Source organism: Lissotriton vulgaris, chromosome 3_1 (assembly GCF_964263255.1).
Source record: "Lissotriton vulgaris chromosome 3_1, aLisVul1.2, whole genome shotgun sequence".
In the NCBI taxonomy this organism is placed as follows: domain Eukaryota; kingdom Metazoa; phylum Chordata; class Amphibia; order Caudata; family Salamandridae; genus Lissotriton; species Lissotriton vulgaris.
In genome coordinates this window covers 493,958,063-493,985,349 of record NC_141689.1, presented here as the reverse complement: position 1 = coordinate 493,985,349, position 27,287 = coordinate 493,958,063, and the positions used below count along the sequence as shown (strand labels likewise).

Sequence of the window (27,287 nt, the reverse complement as noted above, 5' to 3'; positions counted from 1 at the left end):
AGCGATCAAAAAGCTGTATCCTACTTTTCCCACCGAACCTCCACAATTGGACACACTACAGCTAGTGTTGACATCATCAAACACCACGCATTTAGTATCCCGGCTATACACTATAGCGCAGACTGAAATTCCCTATCACACTGACAAAGCCATGGAAAGATGGAATCAAGTACTAAACGTGCCCCTTACAGAAGTGGAGTGGCAAACAACTTGTGCTTTAACTCAAATGCTGACTTCTACCGGAAGTTTACGAATATTGCAATTTAAGTATTTACATCAAGCATACTACTCGCCTGCAAAACTCTCTAAGTGCGGACTTAGACAGGTCGCAAGCTGCAAACGCTGTGGTTCTAACATGGCGGATTTCCTCCACCTGGCATGGGGCTGTCCGAAGGTGCACGATTATTGGGAGGAGGTGGTTACATTACTAGCGAAAATGACAGGAACCGTGCTTGATTGTACCATAAAAACCTGTTTATTGGAGCTAAATGTAAATGCACGAGCTGGGAAGCAGAAATTCTGTGTGGTGGCACTCTTATTGGCTAAACGTAGGATATCTATGTGCTGGAAAAATAAAGCTGCACCAACTATTAAGCAATGGATGGGTGATGGAACCTATTGTCGTCATACTTTGCATACATATGAAGAAGAACTACCAATCCGTTCTAGACCTTAAGACTTTTGGAAGTATTTTACTGATTATATAAGTGCCAACCCTGCATATTGAGTTGCATTAATTGAATGTATCTCTCCGCAATTATCGACGGCCGTGTAATAATACAGAATCTCTGGCAACGTATATGGATTACACATGAACGTTGAATGCAGTAGTGTAATGGTCTGTTCAGTTTTCTTTTGTTTGTGATCTACTGTAACACATGAAAATTCAATAAAAAGATTAAAAAAATCAAATTAAAATAAAAAGTTTAAGAGGGCCAACCTCAATCTGCTACCAAAATCGGGCAAAAATCCATTGTTGTACATCAACTACACAGCTGTCCGTTTAATTCAGACATGAAGATCTTGGCTATGGTGCTTGCCTTAAGAGTAAGAAATTTCCAGCTTACAAGTGTATTTTAACCTGGGTAGGTCGTCCAAAAACTACTTTCAAAAAATCTCTAAACTAAAATCTAAAACAAAAAGACGACATACTAATGCTTCTGTTGGATATGGAGAAAGCATTTGAAAAAGTTGGAGAGGGATGCCTGTTGGAACTATAGACAAAGCTGTAAACTTATTGTGATGGAGAGAATTAAGGTCTCTCATTATGGGGAAAAGTACTGACTGTCCATATGGTTGTGGAGTCCAGGTTCATTAACCAATTTGGTATTGTACCTATGTTATGTTATGTTATGTTAATATTATTTTTATAGCGCACAGATGCCCCAGCAAAGGGGCGTCCTGGCGCTTAGACAGGTACTATAACATAACACACAAGATGAGAAAAGAAAAGGGGGGGGCGGCTACTCAGAGACAGGGAACAAGAAAGTTTTAATAGCACGCCTGAAGGTGGACAGGTCATTCAGAGCTCGGATGTGCACCGGGAGCGAGTTCCAAAGCCCCGCAGCAAGCACCCGGTAGGAGCGGCCACCCATTCTGCTGAGTTTAAAACGGGGGCAGACTGCCAGGTGAAGAGCCTCTGATATTAAAGATCTCAAAGGGATGTAAGGGATAATCAAATTGGCAAGAGCTGGCGGCGAAGAAAGTTTCATGATTTTAAAGGCCAGACAGAGCGCTTTAAACTTGATTCTCTGTCTGACCGGTAACCAATGGAGGGCCGAGATGGTGCCTGAGACAGAACAATGTCTGGGAAGGCCAACAATGGCCCGCGCCGCGGCATTTTGAACCCTTTGAAGCCTGGATGCCTCAGCCTGGTTTACCCCTAACATCAGCGCACTTCCGTAGTCCAGCCGGGACAAAACCGAAGCTTGGACCACGAGCTGCCGGGTGGGAGGGTCGAAATATTTCAAAACCGGCCTTATGCCACGCAAGATACCGTAGCAGGTGGCTGCAACCTTCTTCGTGTGGCCTGTGAAAGTGAGCGCGGGATCCAGCCAAATTCCTAAGTTTTTCACTTCGGAGGCTGGGATAGGAGTAATACCCAGCTCTGGAGGCCACCACTGGTCTCCCCATAGCTCAACATGTTTCCCCAAGACCAACACTTCAGTTTTGGTGGCATTCAACTGTAAGCAATTGGTACGAAGCCAACTTGCTACTGCCACAAGTCCAGCTCGGAATCTGGGGGCCTCCACTTCAGGGTCTCCACTCAGTGTCACCGCCAGCTGCGTATCGTCAGCATATGAGGTCATCGTCAAACCCCACTGTTTGACGACTGCAGCTAGCGGTTTCACGTAGAGGTTGAACAAGGTGGGGCTCAACGAGGAGCCCTGTGGGACCCCCAGGCCCAAGGGATGAATAGTGGATTGGCAGGGTGGTATTGCCACTTTAAAGGTTCGATCTGAAAGGAAGGATCGAAACCACTGAAGAGCGGTACCTGCTACTCCAGCTTCCTCTAGGCGCTGAATCAGTATATGGTGGGACACAGTATCGAAAGCAGCGCTCAGATCTAATAGCAGGAGCGCTGCCGTACGTCCCGAGTCAAGAACCAGGCGTAGATGCTCGATAATATGGAGCAGGGCGGTCTCGGTACTGTGTCCTGGCCGGAAGCCATTTTAGCTGGAGTCCAATATCTGATTACGGGCAAGGTGATCAGACAAGATCGAGTTAACATGGGCTTCGGTAACTTTAGCAGTCCAAGGCAGAAGAGATATAGGGCGGTAGTTCTCAGGCAACAAGGGGTCAGAATTAGCCTTTTTCAAAATTGGGGTAACTACCGCCTGCTTCCACGCGGAAGGGACCGTCCCAGTTGACAACGAAAGGTTGATTAAAGTGCGTATAGGAGCTCGACACAGCGGGGAAAGCGTACTAATAAGAGCTGGTTTCAGCGGATCCAAAGGAGAGCCTGATTTAACGCTGATCAAAATTCAAAGCTCTTTTTCACAGAAAACATACAAACTTGCAGATTTGTGAGATAGCAATAACCGGACACTAGGCATTCAAACTACATGCAAACAAAACTGGGTTGTTATACTACCGGGAACATCACCTTCCATACACTGCATACAGGTCTTACTATACCTGTTAAATGCTATTCTAAGTCAAAACTGAGAAAGATTTGCTGAGCTGGATTTCCATGGCTTTAGCACAAATGTTATGTTATGCCAGGAGTGGGTGTGGAGGAAAAACTACGAGGTGCAGGAAAGTTCTGCTTACAAGATATTGATTAGAGAATAATATGCAGCCCTTAAGGAAGAAAAATCTAGCTATTGCACAAACAGAATTAAGGTTACAAATTCATCAAAAGAGCTTTGTAAAATCGTTCAGCAGCTAACCGCAATCCCGACCTCTCCAGAAACCGTAGGCTCACAAGAACTATACAACCAGCTAGCTGAGTTCTTTCAATCAAAAATGGCAAACACTTACAAAGAGCTTGAAGCTTCAGAGCCAGTAGCTGAAAACCTGACACCCTTAAGCAGAGAGCTGCAGTCAGAATCAGAATCTCCTAAATCTTTAGAACCTAAAGAGAAAACCGTAAATGTGCTTACAGTGTTTTATTTCCTTACACCAGCATTGGTTGATATGCACCTACTTAACACCAAGTCGGGCTCTCCCCTTGAACCATGTGCACCAAAAACACTGCATATAGTGGACGGCCTAGTAGCGCGCCCATTCTCATCCATGATGAACAAAGCCATCTCTTCTGGGTGCTACCCCCGGTAGTGGAAAGAAGCAGGCGTGAAGCCACTTCTCAAGAAGCCCAATTCGGACCCCAATGACCTTAAAAACTACAGCCGTATCTCACTACTTGCAGTCCCAGCTAAGATCTTGGAGAAACTTCTCAATTGCCACTTGATGGCGTTTGCGGAAGAACAGGGTTTGTTGGTTAGGTCACAATTCGTATTCTGGGGGACAACACAGAACCAAAACAGCGTTGGTGTCTACTACGGACTGTATTAGGCAGCTAGTGGATAAAGGGCAGGGCGCGGCTCTGATTCTGTTGGATCTATCCACGGCTTTTGACACCATCTTCCTATCCGTGCTGATTGAACACCTACAGGAATTGGGTGTCACAAACCAGTCTCTGAAACTAATGCTTTTCTTCCGTAAGAGTAGAATCCAAAGGATGACAGCGAAACAATTTAAATTGGATGCGTATTGCCTGACGTGGGGTGCCACTGGGCTCATCTTTGAGCCTGACGCTCGTTAATCTGTACGTTTTCCCACATGCCAGGATCATAAGTTTCTTTGGGCTACAAGCAGTCTTATGCCGACGACACCCAGATTATCGTGTCGATTTAGAAAGATATGGCAGCCACCAAAGCTAACTTTAACCATTGTATGACAGTAGTAGCAGGGTGGATAAAAATAAAGTACCTGAATATCAATGGGGAAAAGTCTGAGGTGTTGCTTTTATGGAATACAAGCCTCTATCTGGGATGATAACTTGTGGCCTGAGACACTAGGTGCCTTATCCATGCCAAAAGAAAAGGACAAGAATTTAGGGGTGACCCTGGACTGCGAGCTCTCACTGGATCGGCCAACCGCACTGCCAAACTCACTCGGCCCAGAAACAAGTGGCTCTGGTGTTGGTCATGTCAAAAATGGACTACTGTAAAGCGCTTTACTTAGGCACCAACTATAGCACCCAAGCCAAATTACACTTAGTGCAGAATGGGCTGGCTAGAGCTTTCTAGGTCATGGCAGCAAGACTGTGGAACTCGCTTCCTAATTATCTAACTTGTATCAAATTACATTCTCCCTTTTGGAAAGCCATAAAGACGTGGCTTTTTAGTCTATAGGTAGATCCTCCAGCTCGTTTTGTAACTTTGCAAAACTGCTTTTTGGCAAAATTGGACCACTGAGACTAGTTTTTTTTTTATTTAAACACATTTATTTTTTTTCCATCCAGCCAAACAAAACAAAAAAAACGGGGGGGGGGGCGGTCTAGTTACATACCCCAGACAGTTAGCAATGTCACAGTGTATAATCAGGTTATCTGAGGCACCAGACAGGCACCCTAGAATGTCCTTGGCAACCTTTCGGACACATTAACAAACACTCCAATAATCCTTCTCATCCATTGTGAATTTCCTACCCCAACTAACCCCCCTCCCTTCCGCCGTCACCTCTCCCCACGCGTGTCACTTAGATACGGGCTGCAAGAGGTCAGTAGGACTGCTATCTCAGTGGTTCAACATATCTGAGTGGGGGGTAGCTTCAGCTGGGTGTTGTCCGGTTTGCTTGTCTAGAGCCTCCTCTGGACGCGTGGCTGGAGCACCTGACTGTCATAGAGCTACCCAAGTGTTAGCCTTTTGCCGCTGCAGGGTCATCTATAGAGGCATCATCTGCATCCTCTTCGGGGGATTTGAGTGCTACAACGAGTGCTTTCCAAGTTCTCACCCTTTCCAGGGCCTTTTCATTCCCCGTACGAGGCACCAGTTGTAACCTTCCAATGCGTGGTAATGTTTCTCTTAGCCAGTATCAGACCCAAATCTAAGAATGTACTAGTGATTTTATTCTTTGACATGTGGGGGAACCAGTGTAAGGGTCGGTTCGAGCTCTCTATCAGTAAGGTCTGATAGTATTGTCGCCAACTCTTCCCAATAACTGTCGAGGAGCGGGGATTCCCAGAGCATGTGCTTAAAATCTGCGCTTTCTGCATTACATCTCGGGCAGGCTGCTGATTGTGTTGGACCACTGAGACCATAGCGCCTTGATGCATATAGGCATTTGCTCTGCTCTATAAATCTTGCTTAAATTAAGTCATGTACAGCATGCCACAGCCAACAGTGGAAATAGACAACCCAATACGTAATGTAATGTTACACAGATGAAAGACTGCCCGTATGGCACTAAAGACTAAAATCCTCTTATACCTTAACACTCCACTGGGGTTAACTTCTGAATGATGGTCATCCTTTACAGTGATCAAAATCACACTAAGGATCGAAGAGAGAAACCCCGGAGGAGAGCGTACCACTCCCTATCAATGTCTTTAAATCACAAAAAGATATGTTCTCAGCCAACTAAGGGGGAGGGGGGTTGATTAAAAGAATATTTTTTCTTTAAGGACAAGAACCCTTACTCACCTGAAAGTGACATGCTTCATCATGGGCTCCCTCCTCACACCAGGCCCGCAAGTTCCCAGATGTGGCTAAAACTCTCCACCGAAAGGTAATTACTGGAGAGGAGCCGAGGTGTTTTCAATGGGGGAGGCCATTGAGATGAGCGAGTAAGGGGTAGAGTGCATAAGAAATAGGTGAAATGTTGAAAACTGTCTCAAGAGACCCAATAACTTTATTCAATGATACCCTTTGGCAGGAAGAAAATAGTACTAGGGGTTAAGAACAAATATACCCGTTGTAGAGGTCAACATGGTTCCGCCCTCACTCAACTCCAGCCAGAGTTCATGGGCATTCCTCAGGACCAATAAACAAAACAAGACACTCTGCATTTAATAGTACAACACATCAGATTATACTGGCTGTTAATGTTCAGAGCAGTGATAAAAGGCGGGTGATTAGTACACCATCTCCATCTGAAAAAAAGAAAAATTACAATACCCTTAGAAGTCAATTGTCCACAGGGTATTTGTAGAGCACAATCCAATTTAACCCCCAAACAGTGTAACAAAAGAAAATTAGAACCAAAACAAAGGTTACCGGATGGAGAGATACAGTTTACCTCTCTACAGGCATAAGGTCCCCCACAGCAGTCTCGGCTACTACAATTATAAAAAGAAGGAAAACAAATGGCAGTGATGTGGGTGCGATTGACTAATTCAGTCTCATCTAGTAAGTATCGCATGGAACAAGGAAGCATCGAATGGATAATGTGGATCCCATACAAGTGTGTAGGAAAGAAGGAGGGTTAGTCTCAAAGAGGAAGAGTGTGTCCAGCTTCTCTCACACAGAAAGTCTTTAGTCAATAATAAACATATCCGTCTCATTCACACATAACAAATGCTCACCTACCCAAGTGAGAGGAGTACACCCAGTCTATGATTGGCGAATATCTTGTGGAACATATGATTCAACCCAAAAGATACGGGGCCCTGATCCCCAAAAAAAGGAACAGTAGAGTTATCAAGACGTTAAGCGTTCAGAACTCATTGTTTAAAAGTAATTACGAGTTATGGAATCACGGATAAATGCAAGTACTTTGCCGCCGTATTTAGAAATAGCCCCCAAGCTGGTCATGGTTCGGACTAGCTCCCTTAATATTAGTACCGGATCGAGTATCAAGTCATAGATGATCACTCACCCGTTTCTCAGTCCAAGATCACCTCACTCTGGCAGGGTCCTGGCAAATGGCTGAAACAAAGAAACCGGGAGCTTGAAGAAGGGGAGACGGGCGGAAGTGACGTCAAGCGTTATGAACATCATCTTCGCTAAGGGTCATGGGAGTATTGTAGTTTCTAATCCACACAAGTATCGGTACAGGTCCCTGATTAACAAAACAACGAGCAGGAAAGTTGCATAAATCAGTATATATGCAGATCCCAAAAGAGGAACAATTTGATTGTATTGATTTGTATAGAGCTGAATCATCCCGAGTGGTATCTCTGCGCTTAGGACGGAAGGTTTCAGCCAGAGCGAAGGGCTCAGAAAAGGTGGGTTTTCAGAAGCTTCCTGAACTGAGAAAGGTTCTGACAGTTACGGAGCTGAAGGGGTAGCTCATTCCAAAAGGCAGGAGCAAGGTAAGAGAAAGCTTTGCCGCCGCTGCGCGCCTTTTAAATTCTAGGGGAGCATAATAAAAGTTTAGAGCCTGATCTAAGAGGACGTGAAGGGGTGTAGTTGATCAGTTTGTTAGAAAGATAGAAAGGACCTTGTTCATTAAGGGCCTTAAAGATGGTTCAGCCTATTTTTTATTTTACCCGCTTTCTCACAGGGAGCCAATGGAGTTTATTGAGATGGGGAACAGAGGGTGTTCTGGATGGGGTGTCTGCTACGAGACGGGCGGCCTTGTTTTGCACCACTTGTAACTTATTAAGGGAGGCTTTGTTTGCTGGAAATAGAGCGTTACAATAATCTAGTCTACTTAGTACCAGGCCTTGCATCAATGTTTTTTTGGTGTAAGAGGGTAGAAGGGTCAAGATCCTTCTAAGTAGAAGCAAGTGCCAGCAGTGGTGTTGGCATGGGAGTCAAGAGTGATGTTTTGATTGATCCTGATGCCTAGGTTCTTGACCACTTAACATAACATAACATGTGTATTTGTAAAGCGCACGTTCACCCAGCGGTTTCTTGGCGCTGAATAACAGATGTTTATTGTTACCCAACTCAATGGTACTCATTTTATCGACCTCAGATGGATGAAAGGCTGAGTGGACCCGCCGGGATTTGAACCTGTGACCATGAGGTCGAACACAGGCCCCTGCAGTGGACGCATTAGTCCACTGAGCCACCAGACCACTTCCTTGGGGGACGGTAGTATACCGGTGCATTTACCATGTATTAAAAGGCTGTCATGACCACAAATACCAAACCAACCAAAGTAAGCATCTTACTAATTTACACCCATGCGTGTTATGACAGAAATGAGATTGTATGAAGGGATAGTAGATGAATCATCTGCCCAAACTGGTTCAGGGAATGTCATCATTCAGTCCCTGTGTGTCACAACAAAGTCTGTAGATCCATCTCCGTTCCCTGTGGATCAGGAAAGTTTCACGGGTACCCATCTCTTTAACATAGTTAGGTTTGTCAATAATCATCCAGTGAATATCATCTTCTGTATGTCCTGCACTGAGGAAGTGTAGTGGAAGTTTAGTGTTGTCGTTCTTGGATCTGATGCAACTATGATGCTCACCTATCCTCAATTTCACCTTACTTGTAGTCATGCCTACGTACAGTAGATTACCTGGGCAGCGCAAGAGATCGATCACCCCTTCTGTATTGCAATTTGTCAAGGAATGTAGTACCCACGAGTTAGTGTGGCCCAAATCTACAGATAGTATTCTCGATGTAAAGGAACAGACGGAACATGAGCGACAGAGATAATGTCCCTTTGCTCGTGTAGTTGATCATAATATGTTATGTCTAACCGGAGTGAGTGCACTCCGTTGACATGTGTGCACTATCATGTCTTTGATGTTTCTGCTCCGCTTTAAAGCAACTTGAGGTTCCGGCAATTGTTTGGATCCATTGTTTAGAATGTGCCAACTCCTATTGATTGATTTCTTCACCACATTTGTCGGATGGATGCAAGTACTGACACACACTGGGCGATCCATCGTGATCTTTGTGACAGTGTAGGGCTTCCTGATTATTATTTCTTGCTCTTTTACAGGCTTTCTGTACAACTTTGGTTGGGTAGGCACGTTGTTTCAGATGGGAGCTGAGCATATGTGCATGTTATTTAAATCTTTGTACTTCTGTACAGTTATGTCGTAACCTCAGAAATTGCCCCACTGGGAGATTATTTCTAAGCGAATGGGGACGGAAACTAGTGTAGTTCAGAAGTGAGTTGCGAGCCATAGGTTTGGTATATAGTTCTGTGTAGATCCCTCCATCTTTTGGATACAGTAGAAGGTCCAGAAATGGTAAAGAGGTTTTACTTAACTCATAGGTGAAGCTTAGGTGGGGGTTTCTTGAATTCAACCAACTTGCAAACATGTCTAGGGAAGCCACTGAATCTTCCCATACCACCAGTATATCGTTGATATACCTCTTCCAAACCTTCAGGTTGGAAGAGTATGGGTTTTCCACAGGATAGATATACTGGGTCTCACAATTATGCACATACAGACTCGCCATACATGGGGCAAATGTACTGCCCATAGATGTCCCAGTGATCTGTAGGTACAGATGTTCCCCATACTGAAAAAAGTTTTCCTTCATGGCAAGAGTGGTACATTGAAGCATAAAAGAAGTGGGTGTCAGATCCTCTAGTTCTCATTTGTTCAGCAGAGATCTTATAGTGTTAAAAGATTCATCCTGTGGAATATTAGTGTAGAGGGACTTTACATCAAAGGATGCTAGGACATGAATCCCTGGAGCGAAAGACATCTCTGTCAACGTATTGAGTACATACTTAGTATCTTGCAGATACTAAGGCATCTCTGTAACAGGTGGAAGTAGGAAACAGTCCACGAACTGTGAGAGAGGTTCGAGTACAGACCCTATTCCGGACACAATTGGTCTCCCCAGTGGTGGTCTAGTAGGTTTGTGGACCTTAGGTAAAACATAGAAGTAAGGTATCTTGGGTTGTTTTTGAACGAAGAATTCCGCTTCACTCTTTGTTATCTAGTTTGAATTCAAGGCATTGTCTACCATGCTTTTGATGTTGGTCAACAATATTGGGGTAGGGTCTAGGTTCAGTCGATGATAATATTTTTTGTCACTGAGTTTTCGAAGATATTCAGATTGTTAAACATCCAGGTCCATGATAACCGTGGCCCCACCTTTATCCATTGGTTTGATCATAATCTTAGGATCAGAACCTAGTGTCTGGAGACAGCGTAGTTACTCCTTGGAAAAAAATTAAAAAAGGGGTTCTAGCTGAAGGCCTTAATCTGACAAATTATTTTATCACAGCTTTCTCAAATGTGACCACTTCAGATGGAACCAGGTGGAGTGAAAGTGGACTTAAGTTTTAGAGCTGTATAAATCTCTTGGTTGGGGACCTCGTTCATCTCGTCTTCATGGAAGATGAAAGTCAGTCGTCATTTTCTAAAAAATTGAGCTTGCACCATTCGTGTGACAAAATCATCTCATAAATGAGTGGGTACAAATCCTAAGCCTTTATTCATGTTTCTGAAGGAGTCAACATTTTGGAACTATGGTTAATAATCAAGTCCTCAAAGTGTTTGTTGATGGAGACGGGTCCCTCGTCATGCTCCATGTGACCAGCTGTTCGATCGAGGGATCACATTGCACCCTCTGCGTTTGTTGGTTGCTTGACCTGGATCCCCTTCTCCTGATGAAAGACTGCCCTCATAGCACTGAAGACTAAAATCCTCTTATACCTTAACACTCCACTGGGGATTAAAGTCTGAATGATGGTCATCCTTTCCAGTGCCCAGACTGGCAGGCATCTCCTCAATAGGCTTGATTTTGCATGGGGGCATTCTTAAATGATAGGGTACACAAAATAGATACTCAGTAATTTAACTATCTCCAGATGTCACACTTTCACGCTGCCCATCGGTCGCCTAAAAAAAAAAAAAAAAAAAAAAAGAATATACCTAAAGGACTCACGTATCTCTAACTTGTTTAAAATCATGGGGTGGTGTGAATGGTTTAATGTCAGATATTTATAGCTCTCTCATTCGGACCCTCTACTCTGAAAATGTGGAGGCGCTGATGAACACTGAGGGGCAAGATAGCCAATAAATGCAATACTCTGATGAAGACTGGTTGAAGCAGGTTGTACCACATGGCAGAGATCTAAGAGAAACTTACCTGAAGTTGAATGTGAGCATGAAACCATGATACTTGGTCTACCTCCCATTTACAGAAGGCAAGCCTTAGTCAGCACTCTCAATGCTGGTGGAGCAAGCAAAATGGTTGTGAGATCCTACACATCCTTTGGTTGTGTGCCTCGTAGAACAAGTACTGCGAACATTTTTGTAAAGGGATTAATATTTTGGATGACCCCTACGCCACACTATTGACCCCACCCCCCTGCAATGCCCCATGATATGTACAACATTTTAGTCATCACTAACCATTGAATACAGAGGTTGAACACCTTGATGGTTGCTGCAAAATATGTACTCGTGGGAAGTAGACACCCAACGGGCTTGTCCATATATTGTGAACGCTCTCTTAAATTATGGTAGTGGCTTTCCATGACAGGTTAACTCACAAACTGAATACCCGGTCAAAGATATAATTGATGACATCAGGGGAGAAGTTTTGTCAGAATATTAACTTTGGAAAATTCACAACCGTGTGCATGCTTGGACATCGGCCAAGAAGATGGATATCAACTGACATAGCTTGTTGTTTGGTCTGGGTGAGAGGATGCATTACTATTAAACTGAACTTAGAGCATTGTGATTTGGTTATGCTGTTTGATATAATCTCCACACACATCATTTACTAGCTGTCACTTACTATTCTATTCAAGTGTTTATAGTAGGAGACCTTTTTTTGCTGTCACTTTGCAGTTATGAGTTTGCTAATGTATAGTATCTCTTCCTCTGATAGTTATAACCAGTGGCGTCACTAGGGGGGTGCGGGGGGTGCGGGCCGCACCGGGTGTCACCCCATCTGGGGTGACACCAATGTAGTTAGTTAGTTGCCACTGTGTGCGCTCACTGTGCGCAGTTGCGCACCTTCTTACAAAAAAATAAAATACTGGTGCTACTACTGTACTCCATGCAGTCAGTGCAGTGAGTGTGTCTGTGCACTCACTGCAGCAGCACGTCGCCACGCACGCAGGGACCAGTGCATGTGATGATCGGCAGTTTGTGAGTGGGTCCCAGGGCCGTCAATGTTTAGCGCTACCAATGACGGCCCTGGGACAGCCCCCGCGCGCAGCTGTGCGCTCCTGCTCTGACGTGAGGGAGGAGACGAGAGTGCGTGCGTCGTAGAATAAAAAAGAATTAATATCCGAATGTGACCGACTTCACTCACGCGACCCGTCCTGCACTGCAGGAGGAAGAAGTGAGGTCGCTAGACAAGCGGCGGGGCCCGGGGGAAACCTAGTCGACTCGAGTCAAGTAGCTCTGCCTCAACCAGGTAGCCTGCTGCGCATAGTTAATTAATTATACACACACTACTCCCAGTCGCAGCGTTGTTGGGACATCGACCGCAATTTACGGAGTGACTCTCAGCTTGATCATGGCCTAGGGCGCGCTGCATCAGAGGCATCGCTGGCGCTGCAGGGAGTCTGCCAGAGTGGCAAGTCGGCCGGGCCTGGGCCCCACGTGGTAAAGATAGCAGACTGGAGTCCAAACTGATGCTCTGCAGCATGCTAATAATTGATTGCCAGAAACGGGGACATGGAGGTGTGGTGGTGAGGAGTTGACATAATGTGCCGGAGGTAGGATGATTTTTTGTTAATAGTTGTTCTTCCGGCCGTCCAACAACAGAGGTGGTGAAGAACAAAGTTCTTCAACACACAAGCATAATTACCCTTGTAACATCCACGAGCCGTGTTTGCATTCTAGGCTGCATCTATATATTGTTAAAATAATCAAGGTTACAGCTAGTCCATTTGCAGTGACAGATTTATATAGCCAATCTTTAAAAAAATCTACATTTAAAAAAAAAGGAATTGTTTTCTCTTTTGAAAGGGCTCAGTACGTAAATGACCAGAACGTGTCATATATCAAAACATTCTTTCTTTAAATATGTGCAAAACCAGTATAATATAATGTCCAACGGTTTTTAGGACTTTGCTTTACACCTTAGTGCAAATAAATGTATAAATACAAATTGCACTAAAGCACATTTAGAGCAAAACAGCTCCAGGTTTTGCGCTGGCACTCCGAGCATTTTTTTTTTACTTTATTGCATTTGCAAACAATAATGCCAGAGACAGAGTGATGGTATAAGCTCCTAGTTGCACTTGCTATGCTATAAACGTTGCTTTTTTTAGGCTAGTGCAGGTCCTGAATGAGCAGATCAATGCGATCATCTTCTTAGCAGCTTCTGTGCCTGCCTGCCCTCTGATGCGGAGTCTGTGTTCCTGATTAGTCCCCTTCCATTTCTGGTGTTTTACAGAAATTTTAGGATCTTCTTAGGGTTTCTCGTTGTTCAAATGGTGGTAATTTCTGATATTTAAATGTTTTCCTTGGCTTCATTGCTTGATTTTGCTCGCGAGAAAGTGTCGCTCATAGTTGTTGTAATGTCACTCATTAATTACTAAAAATTTGACAATGTCACACATAGCAATCCGAAACCTTGGCAGCTATGATCATGAACTAAGTAAGTTAAAAAAAATGTGGCAGTGCAGTGGCACACAAATGAATTGATTCAGTAGTACATGCTTTTTTTTTTTCTTGGGCACACAGGCACATTCGCACAAACGAAAACACGGCCCTCTTCGGGCGGGTCTACTAGTGCAGTCAGTGCACCAGGCCCGCTAAACAAAGCTTTCTTCCTTCTTGGGCAGTCACAATAGGCCTGCCCTTGGGACTACGGTAATGGCATTTTGTTTGCTTTTTGATACTTGCACAAGTGCCACCATTACCATTGCCTACGTAACGTTTATTCTTGTGCTTTAGTGTCTACCATATATTGCAGTATTATACCTCTTCTAATTGTACTTTGTTTTCTCTCGAGCAGACTTCACTTTAAAATAGATTATTGGGATTAGACACCTGGTGCAGAGATCTTTGTGTACCCAACAAATTACAAAGCAGTGTAAGATACATTTGGTGGTGAATACACTTGCTGGCGAGATCTGTGTGCAGGCTAGTTACAGGCCTGCGCCTGACTCATACAAAGTATAAAGAGTTAATGTCCCAGCTGCAAAGTAAAGCATGCACCCTGCAGGTCACAGATTTGTATTTTACGTAGGAAGCTCAGCGAGTTACTGCTTTCATTGCAGACATTCTTGAGTGAGATAGGTCTCAGGTTACTATCCTTGTAATATACCTTAATGAATTATGAACCATCTTTAAGGAATTGCATGCTAACTGCAAGGTATAAGTTTAGAAACAGTGCTTTTTGCTCAGTATTTCATTATTAACATTTTTCACAAAAGTGTTCCTTTAATAATAAAGATGCATTAGTAATTGCTTTTATACACTATTATTAGTTTAATTACTCGTGTAGATAATGCATCTGGCATTCAGACAGTGGATGTGAAGCTCTTAAATTCAGGGATTGGAAAATTCAAAACCTGCCTTCAGTCATAGTATTTCTTTTAAGCACTTGTAACCTGCACACATGTCACTTTTTCCTCCTGTAATGCACCATTTGCAACTTCATGTGTTTTGTTTGCTCACAATTGTCACTTTTGCCTCTTGTAACTTAACGTTTGCTTTTGTAATTTGTTCACTTGTAATTTTCTCCTCATGTTTCATTACTATTCCTATTGTGAAGCGCTCTGACGCCTTTGGGTAAAATTGCGCTATATAAAAACGCATAAATAAATAGAAGACCCTGTCCGGCCCCACCCTTCCAGCCTCCTAGGCTAATCCTGACCCAGGCGGTGCATTGTGCTTGCAGTTGCACACGGCCGACTGCATGATTCATTGCTCAAGGCAGGGAGCAGGCCAGGCCTTTCCTTGAACTCGTCACTTCACTTGCAGGTGGTTCACTTTGGCCTTTTTAAATATAGGAACTAAATTTACAAACGTTACTAAGGATTCTGTATGGTCCCGTCATCTGTGTCCACTGGCGGACTCGGAGCGGAGGAGGTCCATGCGGTAAGTCGTGAGGGGGTGACACCATGAGTAACCCGCACCGGGTGACACCAACCCTAGTGACGCCACTGGTTATAACTGTTTGCTATCTCCGGCCTATCTGCAGTAACTCTCTAACCGGGGCCACAATGTCTGAATGTTTTACATCCTTGTCCCTCGCTTAATTATTACCCTGTAATCTCTATATGTGGCCATGTACAGCTTTCAAAGGGGTATCGACCTGAAAACTTCGATCTTACTACTTTTTTCTATTATACAGCAAGATTGCTCTGTACCACCTTTGCATTATGCACGGCTGCATTTGTGTTGGTCCTGTGCTACATCACAGAATCTCCTTGCACATGATCCACTTTACAAAAGCTGCTGACAGACAAATGGTCAGTGATATGCGGCTGGATCTCTCCTATACTTACTAAAGGAATGTGGTTCACCTGTTATCAACATGTCAATAATTTATAATCCCATACCTATCACCCATTTTCCTTTCATCTCACTCCCTTTTATCTTATTACTTGCCTCTATGCTTCTCTATCATGGTGTGAATGGCCTTTATTAGTTTGCTTGTCTGCAGTTCGCTTATCCCCAATCCTTCCAGCCGCCAGATTCACATTGTTGACATTTAAATTTTATTTTGCCAGCTGCTTTTCTCTTTCTGATTACATTTGTTGAAACTTTGTTGTTTATTGACCTGTTATGTATCCAAGATTAAACTAAAAATAGATTTTAAAAAACAGCAAGTATTATTTAAACACATCTTCAAAAAGAAATACAGGGGGCGTGGCCGAGACAGCGATGTAATCAGACGCATCTCGAGTGAGCTCCGTCGCCCCGCTGTCTCAAAAGCCTGTTTCAGCGACATCCGGGGGTCTCTTCTACCTGGGGGCCCCCTGATTGCTTCCAGCCCACTCGGCGACACCTTCCGAGGGCGAGTCCTCCTTGCTGAGACCCCGCTGCAGCCGCCCGGAGCCCCGGGACCTCTACTGCCGGCCTCCGGCCGCCATCTTGCCTCGGGCTTTGCCGGGGAGTCCACTGGTCCGACTCCCCCGGAGCGGGGCCGATCTCGGGGGCTGGCGAGGTGCTGGTGCCATCCTGGACCCCCCGCGAGGCGAGCCTTCCCCTGGGGCACCGACGGTGCCTGGGCACACCTGCAGGACGGCTGGCGCTGGACTTCCCCCCGGCGGGAGGAGCTGAGTCCGCCGGAGCGCGGAGACTACGCGAGGCCCCGGCTTTTGGCGGGAAGGAGAGGCCGGGCCCCGAGTGCACGCCGGAGGCTCTCCCCATCCGAGCCCCGGCCCCAGACCACGCATCCGCCGAGGGACTAGAGCGGTGAGCCACAGCTTCTGCGTCGCCCCTTCCCCCTGGCGGTTCCTGAGGAGGTCAGACCAGCCTGAGCTCCGTGATTGCGGGAGGCCCCGGCCTGGGCGGGAAGGCGAGACCGGACCTGGACTGCACGCCGGAGGCCCTCTGCACATGACCCCCAGCTCCTGCTCGATCACCCGTCGCAGGACCACCACGGTGAGCTGCAGCTTCCACGCCGCCCCCCCCCCCCCTCCTGGCTGTCCTAGGTGGGGTCTGGCGCTGGGAGGGCCCTGACTCACCCCCGACCTCTATCTTGACTCTCTGGGGGCGGCTGGAGGGGCTGCATCTGGAGGCGGGTGGCCGGCCCGCATGCCCACAGGACCCCCTGCTACCGACCACCCTGCAGATTTGGCGAGCCTCGACTGGGGGCGGTGGGGCCACCCGGGCTCCGCTCTCGGGGACAGCCCTGGTTCACGCGGGGGCGGGAGACTGAGCTTTGCCGCATCCATTGGAGGCCCCCGGCCTGTGGGACCCGAACCTTGGCCTCAGAGGGGTATCTGACAACGAGAATCCTCCTCCACCCCCCCTGCCTCCTCGCAGCCTTGCCAACCCGCGGGGACGTCTCCCTCGCCCACGCGGCCCTCCTACGAGTCAGCCCTCTACTGCTCTGGTGTTCTTCACGGGCTAACGCCAGGCCAGCCCGGCCCCGGGATGGCGAAGCCCTTACTACACCCTGCCATCTCCTGCCTCGGGGCCTGGAGACCCTGATCACGATCCCTGGATTGCCGGCCCACCGGGACGCCTGTGGACCTCCCTTGGGCTCTCCTCTACAGCGGACCGGGGGTTACACGCGAAAACTTGCCTTTTTCCCCCCACACCATTATCCGACGCCCAGAGTGGACCATGACGCGTGGCAAGGGGAACAAGCCGGACCCCCCGCCGGCGGCGACCAGAGGTGCGTCGGTGGCCTCCATGTGGGGAAAAGCAGGCTCGCCGCCGTCTTCTGGAGGCCCACCAGCCGCAGGGGCGAAACCTCAGCAGTCCGCCGATTCCCCCCCGGTGACCCAGGCCTTCATGTCATCCTTCATGGCGGACTTAAAATCCGAAATCGGATCCCTCAGAACGGAGGTCCACACATGCGTCAGGGAGTTGCGCAAAGAAGTTACTGACCTCGGCGACCGGGTTGACGGCCTGGAGAAGACAGTGGACTCCCGCACCGAAGACCTGGAGCAGATCTGGCAGAGGGTGGCGACCTTGGAAGAACAGCATATCCAGCTCCAGATCAAGCAGGAGGACCTGGAAAACAGGGGGCGACGCAACAACCTCTGCATACGGGGCGTGCCACTCGGAGAAGAGGGGACTAATACCATGGCATACGTAGCCCTACTCCTGCAGGAGGTGCGGGGCGAGGAGGATGCCCCTCCGCCGCGCCTTGATCGCGCACATCGTGTCTTTGGGGCAGGGAGCAAGACGGGCCTCCTGCCCGACATTGTCACCAGGCTCCACTACTTCACGGAGAAGGAGGCCATACTGAAGGCGGCTAGAGACCACCCAGATCTACGGTACGAAGGCCACAAGATCCAGATCTTCCAAGACTTGGCTCCCACCACGCTCCACAGGAGGAAGGTCTTCCGCCCGATCACGGAGAGACTCCGGGCCCTCAATATCTCCTATCAATGGGGTCACCCCTTTGCCCTCATCTTTCGATGGGAAGGTAAGAGGCGGTCACTTCGCTCCTACCGAGAAGCGGCGCAATTGCTCGATATGCCGGGATCCCCGGATCACAGCCCCTCCCGCTCTCACCACTCGGAGAGGGACCCTCCGCGCCCAGACTGGTCCACTGTGCGCAGGCGCCGCCGGACCCCCCCGGTGGACAGCCTCTCCACCTCACAGACCAAGCAGGACATTATAGCCCACATCCGCTCTCTCGAGGGCGACCGCGAGGAACAGGCCTCCCAGCTCCTTGTCTCCGGCACTGAAGGGGGGGATCGCCCCTCAACTCTAGACACCAACTGAACTTGCTTAAAGAGATCCCGGCTGCCCTGAGCGTGACCTCATCACCTTGCCGCTTGGCCCTGACTTACCACGCTTCTGCGGCACACCCTCGCCACCCCTGGAGCTGCGACCCCCCTCCTATCTGAAGGGCTGCCCCCATGGCTCTCTCCCCCCTGTGGGGGACGGAAAGGAAAGGCAATGGGTCCTACCCCTGTTGGGCCCTACTCCACGACAGCGTGCTCCAGCACCTTCTCGGCGATTGCTTCGGACCTAAGGTTCACCTGGCTCGGCGCACCCCCGGGGTAGACGAGCCACGAGACGACCGGACTTCATTTCCCCACTTCGGCCCTCGCTCCCTCGCTTTGTCCCGTAGGAAGTGACATTCCTGTGTACATCCGAACCCTCGGGTAGAGGATGTCCGGTACCTGGGACAATGTGCATTGGCCCTGTTGGCCTGTTTTGGTTGTGATTCTTCTATTCACCCTTTATCTTCCTTCTCCCTCTTTCCTTCCTACTTTTCTCTCACGCTACCTTCTCTTCCTACTCTCTCCCCGCGCTCGCGGAAGGGTGGTACGGTGGGACCTGCGGGGGCTGACATGCTGGAGGCGAGGCAGGGCAGCTGCTGCTCAACATGCGGGGGGATTTGTCTCCTTGGTCCCTGCGCGGCGCCGTTCCCCCAAAGTGCGATGACTGCGAACATCCCTGCGCCCTTGAAGGTCCTCTCACTCAATGTCAAAGGGCTCAACTCCCCCAACAAGCGACACCAGATTTGGCGCTACCTCTTGCATCACTCCCCTGACATTATCCTCCTTCAGGAGACGCACCTTCTGCAGGGAGACACCAGGCGTATGGCACACCCTAGATACCCCACGCAGTTCTGGGCTTCCTCCGACACCAAGACGGCGGGGGTGGCAATCCTCTGCAGGGCGGGATTCAGACGGGGACCCACGAAACCCTTCAAGAGTGCTGACGGGCGTTTCCTCCGAGCCACGGTACAGATGGGGCGAACGCAACTCACCCTGGGATGTGTGTACGCGCCCAACCAGTCGCAGGACAAATACCTCCAGGCGCTCCTGCGGGATCAGTTCCCAACGGGCGACCCTAACGTGATCCTGGGCGGGGACTTCAACTTGGTGTGGGATCCTGAGCTGGATCGGGCGGGAGCCTCCTTCAATGGCATGGGGGCGATGTCCTCTACCCTTAAAACGCAGCTTACAGACTTGGGACTCGTGGACGTGTGGCGCTACCACAACCCGGGGACCAGGGACTTCTCCTTCTACTCACACTCCCATAGGACATACTCCCGTATCGACTACCTCTTCACCTCCCTTGAATTGGCCCGAGACTCCTTAACTGCCGCCATATCTGACATTTCCCTATCGGACCACGCCCATGTAGAACTCTTGCTGCAGGACCCCATGACCCGTACACCTCGTGAGCGCAGGTGGGTGCTCCCGCCGGCTGTCCTTCGGGATCCAGAGGACGTTGCCAGCATTCGTGACGCCATAGACTCGTACTTCGCGCTCAACGACACCCCCGACATGCCCTTCCATACGGTCTGGGACGCCTTCAAGGCCACCATTCGGGGCCATATTACCTCCCTGGCGGTGGCACGGAGGAGGGAGGCTTTCAAAGTGGAAACTGACCTGGCCAGTGAAATCAAACTTGCAGAGCCTCAGGACCGGGACTCCCCTTCGCTGGCGTCTAAGAGAACACTTGCCAATCTCAGGGGGCAACTCCGCACTCTGCGCACCAACAAAGCAGAACATTCCCTGCTGGCGCTCAAACAACGCTATTACGAGGGCGGGGACAAAGTTGGACGCCTTCTGGCTGGCAGACTGCGAGCGCGTGTGGCCAGGGCCAACATCGCCAGCGTCAAGAAGCAGGATGGCACTTGCGCCACCTCTGAGAAAGCTAAGCAGGACGCCTTCGTCGCCTACTACTCTTCCCTATATGCGGAGGAGCCCACTTCCGCGGAAGCACGGGAGGCTGTTCTCGCGGATTTTGAGGGGTCTCCACTGTCCCCGGCATGTGCAGCCACGCTAGAGGGGCCCCTACAGGAGGAGGAAATAACAGAGGCTGTCAAGGACCTCCCCACTGGGAAAACCCCGGGACCAGACGGCCTACCGCTGACCTTCTATCGCCTATTCTTGACCCAGCTCCGCCCGCACTTACTGCGGCTATATGGCTCCTTCTCGGACACCACTGGACCGTCACCCGATATGGGCCTGGCGGAGATCGCCCTGATCCCCAAACCTGGGAAAGACCCCGACTTGTGTGCCTCTTATCGCCCCATAGCCCTCCTGAATACTGATCTCAAGATCTACACCACGATCCTGGCTAAACGGCTGGACCCGTACATGCCGGGCCTAGTCGACCCGGACCAGGTGGGCTTTATTCGGGACCGTCAGGGGGCCGACAACGTTCGCAGACTGGCACACCTAGTGGGGAAGGTAAGGCATTGGGATATCCCGGCTTGCCTCCTCTCGCTGGACGCAGAAAAGGCCTTCGACCGGGTCGACTGGACCTTCTTGCGGGCGGTCCTCCATAAACTAAGTCTTGGCCCCAACATGATCTCTAGGTGCATGGCCCCCTATCTCGGACCGCTAGCCAGAATCCGGGTCAACGGGCAACTGACAGCGCCACTCTCGATCCACAGGGGCACAAGGCAGGGTTGCCCGCTCTCGCCGCTCCTATTCGCCCTAGCGGTGGAGCCGCTGGCGGAGCTGATTAGGCGTACTCCCGACATCCATGGAATCCCTCACGGGGGACGCACCAACAACGTAGCGCTGTTTGCGGACGGCCTGATCCTTACTCTTACGCGCCCTAGGGACTCCCTTCCGGCGGTGCATGGAGCTCTCGCACTGTTTGAACAAGCGTCAGGCCTAAAGATTAACCATACCAAATCCTGGGTGCTCAACCTCACCGTCCCCGAAGAAGAAGTCGCCTCCCTTAAAGGGGTTACACCCTACCGCTGGGCGGAGGGCCACATTAACTACCTGGGCCTGGACCTAACGCCCCATCTGGATTCGTGGTCCGCACGGAACTGGGCAGCTTGCCGCAGGGAAGTCCTGGCGGACCTGCGGAAATGGAAGCCCTTGATGATCTCCTGGCTAGGGCGGCTCAACGCGGTCAAGATGTCGATCCTCCCCCGTATACTCTATGTTTTTCAGTGCCTACCCACCCCGATCCCGCTCCACTGCATTAGAAGTCTCCAACGCGACCTCACGTCCTTCATCTGGGGGGGCAAGCGGCCCCGCTTCTCGCAGAAAGTCCTGATGGAACCAAGAGACAGGGGCGGCTTCGCCTGCCCGAATCTCCTCCACTACTACTGGGCGGCGCACCTTCGATTCGTAATAGAGTGGGGGGCACGCGAAAGCGACAAACACTGGTTCCACATGGATCGGGTGGTCACAGGACGCACCATATGGGACCTGCCTTGGTTACCGCGTGTGGCGCGCTCCAGAAGTGCGTACATGGCGGTCCCAACGAGAACAGTCCTTGACATATGGGATAGAGTGGCAGTGTCAAAGGGCCTAACCACGTTCCCCTCTCCACACACCCCCATTGCAGGTAACCCACACTTCCCCCCTGCGGCCCGAACCCGAGCTTTTGAGAGGTGGACACAAGGGGACTGCAGAGTTATAGGGGACCTCTTCCTTGGAGGGGCGCCTAAATCGTGGACAGACTGCAGAGATGAATTTGACCTTCCCCCGACCGCCAGCCTACAGTATGCCCAACTGCGCCATTGGACTATGGGAGATGATATGTACCAGGCTGCCACCAGGGCATACACGCCATTCGAGAAACTGGCGCGCTCCCTCGGGGGGCTGAAACGGCTCATCTCCCAGATCTACAACATCCTGCAACATCCCACCACCCCGCCTACGCACCCCTACCAGAGGCAATGGCAGTCGGTGGCCGGCGCCGTTATCACTCCTTCTCAGTGGGCCCGACTATGGGCAGACATCCCTAAAACCTATCGTAGTATCCCGCAGAGAGAAAACGCATACAAGATGCTGACGCAATGGTACTATACCCCCCTACGGCTCAGCAAAATGTTCCCTACTTCCTCGCCGCTATGCTGGAGGTGTGGTACTGCGACTGGCGACTTCGTGCACATCTGGTGGGCCTGCCCTACCCTAACTGTCTTTTGGAAGGAGGTCCTCAGTCACATCAAAACGGTGTTGGGTTTCCCCCTACCTGAAGAGGTTTGCACGCTCCTCCTGGGCATTCGACCCCCTGCACTTAGGGCCCTCACGCGCAGCGACTGGATCCTCACACTCCACATGCTAGGCGCTGCTAAGCAACTCATTGCACTGTATTGGAAGCGGACTGAAGCACCGCCGATAGCCTCCTGGTTTGTGCGCCTCTGGCAGGTCCTGACATTGGAGCTGCTTACGGCCCGAGTACAATCGAGGGGGGTACGCTTCAAGGCAGTGTGGGAACCCCTTGTGCGCCACCTGTGCTCCATTAGGTATGCCCGCCACATGCCCCCCCGGCTGCGCGCTCTGCAGTTATTTGAGGATGCCCTCGTCCCCGCTGACCCATGCAGATTAGACCCTTAGCTGTTTCCCCCACCGCGGACGCTGTTGCGTTCTAACACTCAGCTCACCAGTTCGCGCACCATGGCCCCCGGCCGGCGACTGCAGCCCTCCTCCCCAGACTCCACTCTTCCTCTCGCTACTGCTCTCTCTCCCTCAGACTTTTTCTCCCTTCCTACTTGCCGCCTTGGCCTCCGCCCCTCTATGGGGTAGTTTGAGCCCCGTTGGGCCTTTGGAAAACGTGACACTTCTGACTTTATTCCTACACGCGCCTCCCCCACACAACGTAACAACATCAGCGTGTGACTGCCTTCGACCATCGTTACCCCTAAGCCACGCGGCCGGCCCCTCCTGGGGTTGTAGGCTGGGCGCTGTGTTAATATCTCGTCCTCCCCTGGTTACTTATGCCTATCCAAATTTTTTTACTGCGCGGCCGGCCCCCCGCACGGGGTTGTAGGCTTATTGCTGTGTTCACAATAAAAACAGATTTGAACAAAAAGAAATACAATGAATCACATTTTAAAGTCGGATTGTACCAAGATGCATGAAAACTAACACTTTGCACCTTATAAAATTTGTCATCAGTGAGCTCATTTGACATTAGTCAGCCTAGCAGATATATTCAACGACAAGCGCACAACTCCTGCAATACTGCTTGAAGGACAGAGTTGTGGAATAAATGAGCACTGGCCTTTGTCCAACAGAGGACAGAAAGAATCTTGTTTTTATACAATCATACTATCCAAAATATTCTAAAACACCGAGAGGGAGGTCTATAACTTATGTCAGTTAAATGGCATCCATGTACATTTTTCAGGTACTCTTTAATTCTATAGCACAGATGACACTAAATTGGTAACTTAGCATTGGCTTGTAAACCAAGTTAGGGAAACTGCTGCCTGTGATCTCGCACTTTTCACACTAAGTAGAATGGGTATGCCACTGGATTCAAGCTAGCCTGGTTGATGAGGGGTGATGTCCCGAAACCTGTCCCAGGATGCTTGTTTCTGGTCCAGGGAGAACCCAGCTTGGCAGTTAGGGCTGGACTGTTCACATGATGAGCAGGGTCAAGACTGATTTGCATATAGCGGAGTCCAAACCAGCGTGGCGTAGCAAGCAGAAGAACAATGGATTTAACCCAGATCTCTTGACTGGGGGTGCATGTAAGAATTATTCAGCTTCTGTTCATCATTTGTTGCTGCAACAGATCTCACTAGGTGCATGAATTTAAGGATGATTCAGTCCTTCGTCTTACTGAGATTTAGTTGACTAATAGTAACATCAGTACAAACTGCAATTTTGTGGTATGGTGGACAAGTAAGTATTATTGTCACAATTCTTATTGCTTGGCTATAGAAGTTAATAAAGCATTTTTGTTCACCTTTTTCCACGCAGCATCCAAAACATCTGTTTGCTATTACATCACGCAACACAGGATTGCAATTATACCTTAATGTACCATACACATGAATTGTACCTAAAGGAGTTACTTACTTTTGTGAGGTGGTGTTCTGAAGAGAATCCGAGGCCATAGACAGTATTTGCTCTACTGTCTGCCCACTGGCCAAACTTCTGTGATGTTTTAGTGAATGTCATGTTGGGCGAGATGGTGCTATTTATTATTGCCTGGAAATAAAAAAAATAAAAAGACATAAATGACTTTACGTTGGTCAATAACGGCCACACATGCTTTTAGAGCCCCTGACAAAGATGAGTCAATCAAAAGAGAAGACAGTACAATGTTTTGAACCAATAAACAGCTACATTTTTATGAGGCCCTTTGAATTGAATCCATAATGTAGCACAGGCTTAAAGTATATTCAAGTTTTTGAATAAAGAATAATTACAACTTCACAAGCTGCTGGCATTGGTGCAAATAAAGTTAATTCAAAAGATGCCACATAAGGAAGAGGAGAATGATAAAGTAACATTCATTGTGCTACAGTTATCCTTATACACTAGGCTTTTTCCCCATTAGCAACCTCGTGGGAACTCTTTCTTTTTGGCAGGTCTGGAAATTGATTCTAAAGCTGGTGACACAGGGCACTATGCTCCAGTACCGCACACTTAAGCATGCATCATACGCAGCACACCCCCATCCCAATGCCCACGCGTACTCTTGCATTTCCCATCGTTTAAAAAACAAAAAAACAATCGCTGAGTGTTTTGGCAGCTGAAGATCAGTGGGAGGTTACTGATGATAGGACAGAACCTATGTACTCAAGGCCTCAAGAAAGCATCTGGTCATCTCGATGGCGACGGTAACAGGAGTTACTGTCCCCGTCAAGATTACAAGTTACATGGCGTTTCACATAGAGATTTTGGCTGTTCAAAGGAGCTGAAATCTCGATGTGAAACATCAGCAAAAAAAGTTAGGGATTATTGCCTAGATGCATCAACCTTTTTAGGAAGTGCAAACGGTGCGAATCGCAAAAATCGGCCGTTTGCACTTCCTAAATTGGTTTCTGGGATGCATCAAGCATTTTTGGAAATTCGCTATTTTTTGCGAGTTCCAAAAATGCGATTGCTTTTAAGGAATCGCAAATTTGCGATTCCTTAAATGCAATGCATCATCCTCACAACATTTGCGATTTTACAAATTGCAAATGCAAATTACCACGAAGTTGAACTTCGTGGTAATTTGCAAAAATGTGTAAAAACGCATAAAAATGCATTTTTTAAACATCTACGTTACACACACACATGTCCTTAGGACATGTGTGTATGTAACTCACATGTAAAAGTGCATTTCATGGGTGCAGGGGGGGTCCTTTGGACCCCCCTCTCCACCCTTGAAAGGCTTTGTTGCATTCCGATTTCAAATTGCGAATTCGCAATTCCCATTCATTCCTATGGGCATTTCAGCCCATAGGAATGAATGGGAATTGCGAATTCGCTATTTGAAACTCGCAATTTTATTGGGATTCGGTAAAAATTGCGATTTTTACCGAATCTCAATAAATTAGCGAAATTATTGATGCATTGCCATTTGCGATTCCTTATTTGCGATTCCTTATTTTTCGCAAATAAGGAATCGCAAATGACAACTTTGATGCATCTAGGGGTATGTGCGGAAACACAAATTCATGCATGTTATTCTCCACTGAATTGTCATTCTGTTTATTTCCTGCCCTGGGAATTTCAGGAAACCCTGGCAACCGAATTCCAGGTGTGGGATAATAACCGGTATTAATCCTGGCAACTCGTAATGAGACCTTTAGAGGGACAGTATCCCTTTCTCTTACATTCTGGCTCTTTCCCAGTCTAAACCGGTGTGTAAATTCCACAGCAAATTAGGACTTAGAGAAGGGGAGCAACAGGCAGCTTAAGGCTCAGTAAACATGTCACAAAGCCATCCTGCTCAAATGTTGCATGGCTCTGGGAGGAAGCCTTGACAGCACAGTGTTGGAAGAATGCTTGAGGGGTAGGTCATGTTACTACTAGATGTATGTCTCTGAGAGCGAACATGAACATAGAACGCCACAAATAGTGTTCGCCGTAGAGGCATATGCTCTGACACCAGAGATGGGTTCGGCTCCATAGAAACGGTCTGTAAAGTGGAGGAAAGAGGACACTAACCCTCTGGTACCAGTAAAGGACTTAAATGAAAATGAGATTTTTAAAGCGCACTACTACCAGTAGGTGTCTAGGAGCTGACTCCGAGTCAGTTGGAAAGAGATGTAGGTAAAAGCCACACGAACGTGTAGTAGACCATACGGAAGATCAATTAGAGATCAGTAACAGCCATGTTTTAAGAGCCTTACGAAAGTTAAGCAGGGTTTTTGTAGTTTTTAGGTTGAGAGGCATCGAGTTCCAAAGGTTGGCAGTGACCACTGCAAAACTCTTGCCTCCCCAAGTGGCCTTCTTAACTTTGGGTACAACCAGATTGGCCTAGGAGGCAGATCTTAAAGTCTGGGAGGGGTGAATCATTGAAAGAGCCGTCCGATGGATTCTGGGCCATCATGATGAAGGGCCTTAAATGCTAAGCACAGAGACTTAAACATTACCTGCTTTCTCACCAGGAGCCAGTAAAGTAATGGGAGAGATTGGGAGACCGACAGAGTTTT

At 48.5% G+C, this 27,287-nt stretch overlaps 1 protein-coding gene across 1 annotated transcript in view; it reads right to left on the bottom strand.

Moving 5' to 3' along the window:
- The window catches only part of HOMER1 (homer scaffold protein 1), a 754,981-nt gene that overhangs the window by 484,847 nt on the left and 242,847 nt on the right, over window positions 1–27,287 (bottom strand). The window contains exon 3 of the mRNA XM_086960736.1: window positions 24,715–24,846. Coding sequence (XP_086816862.1) covers window positions 24,715–24,846 — 132 coding nt within the window. The remainder of the gene's footprint in view (window positions 1–24,714; window positions 24,847–27,287) is intronic.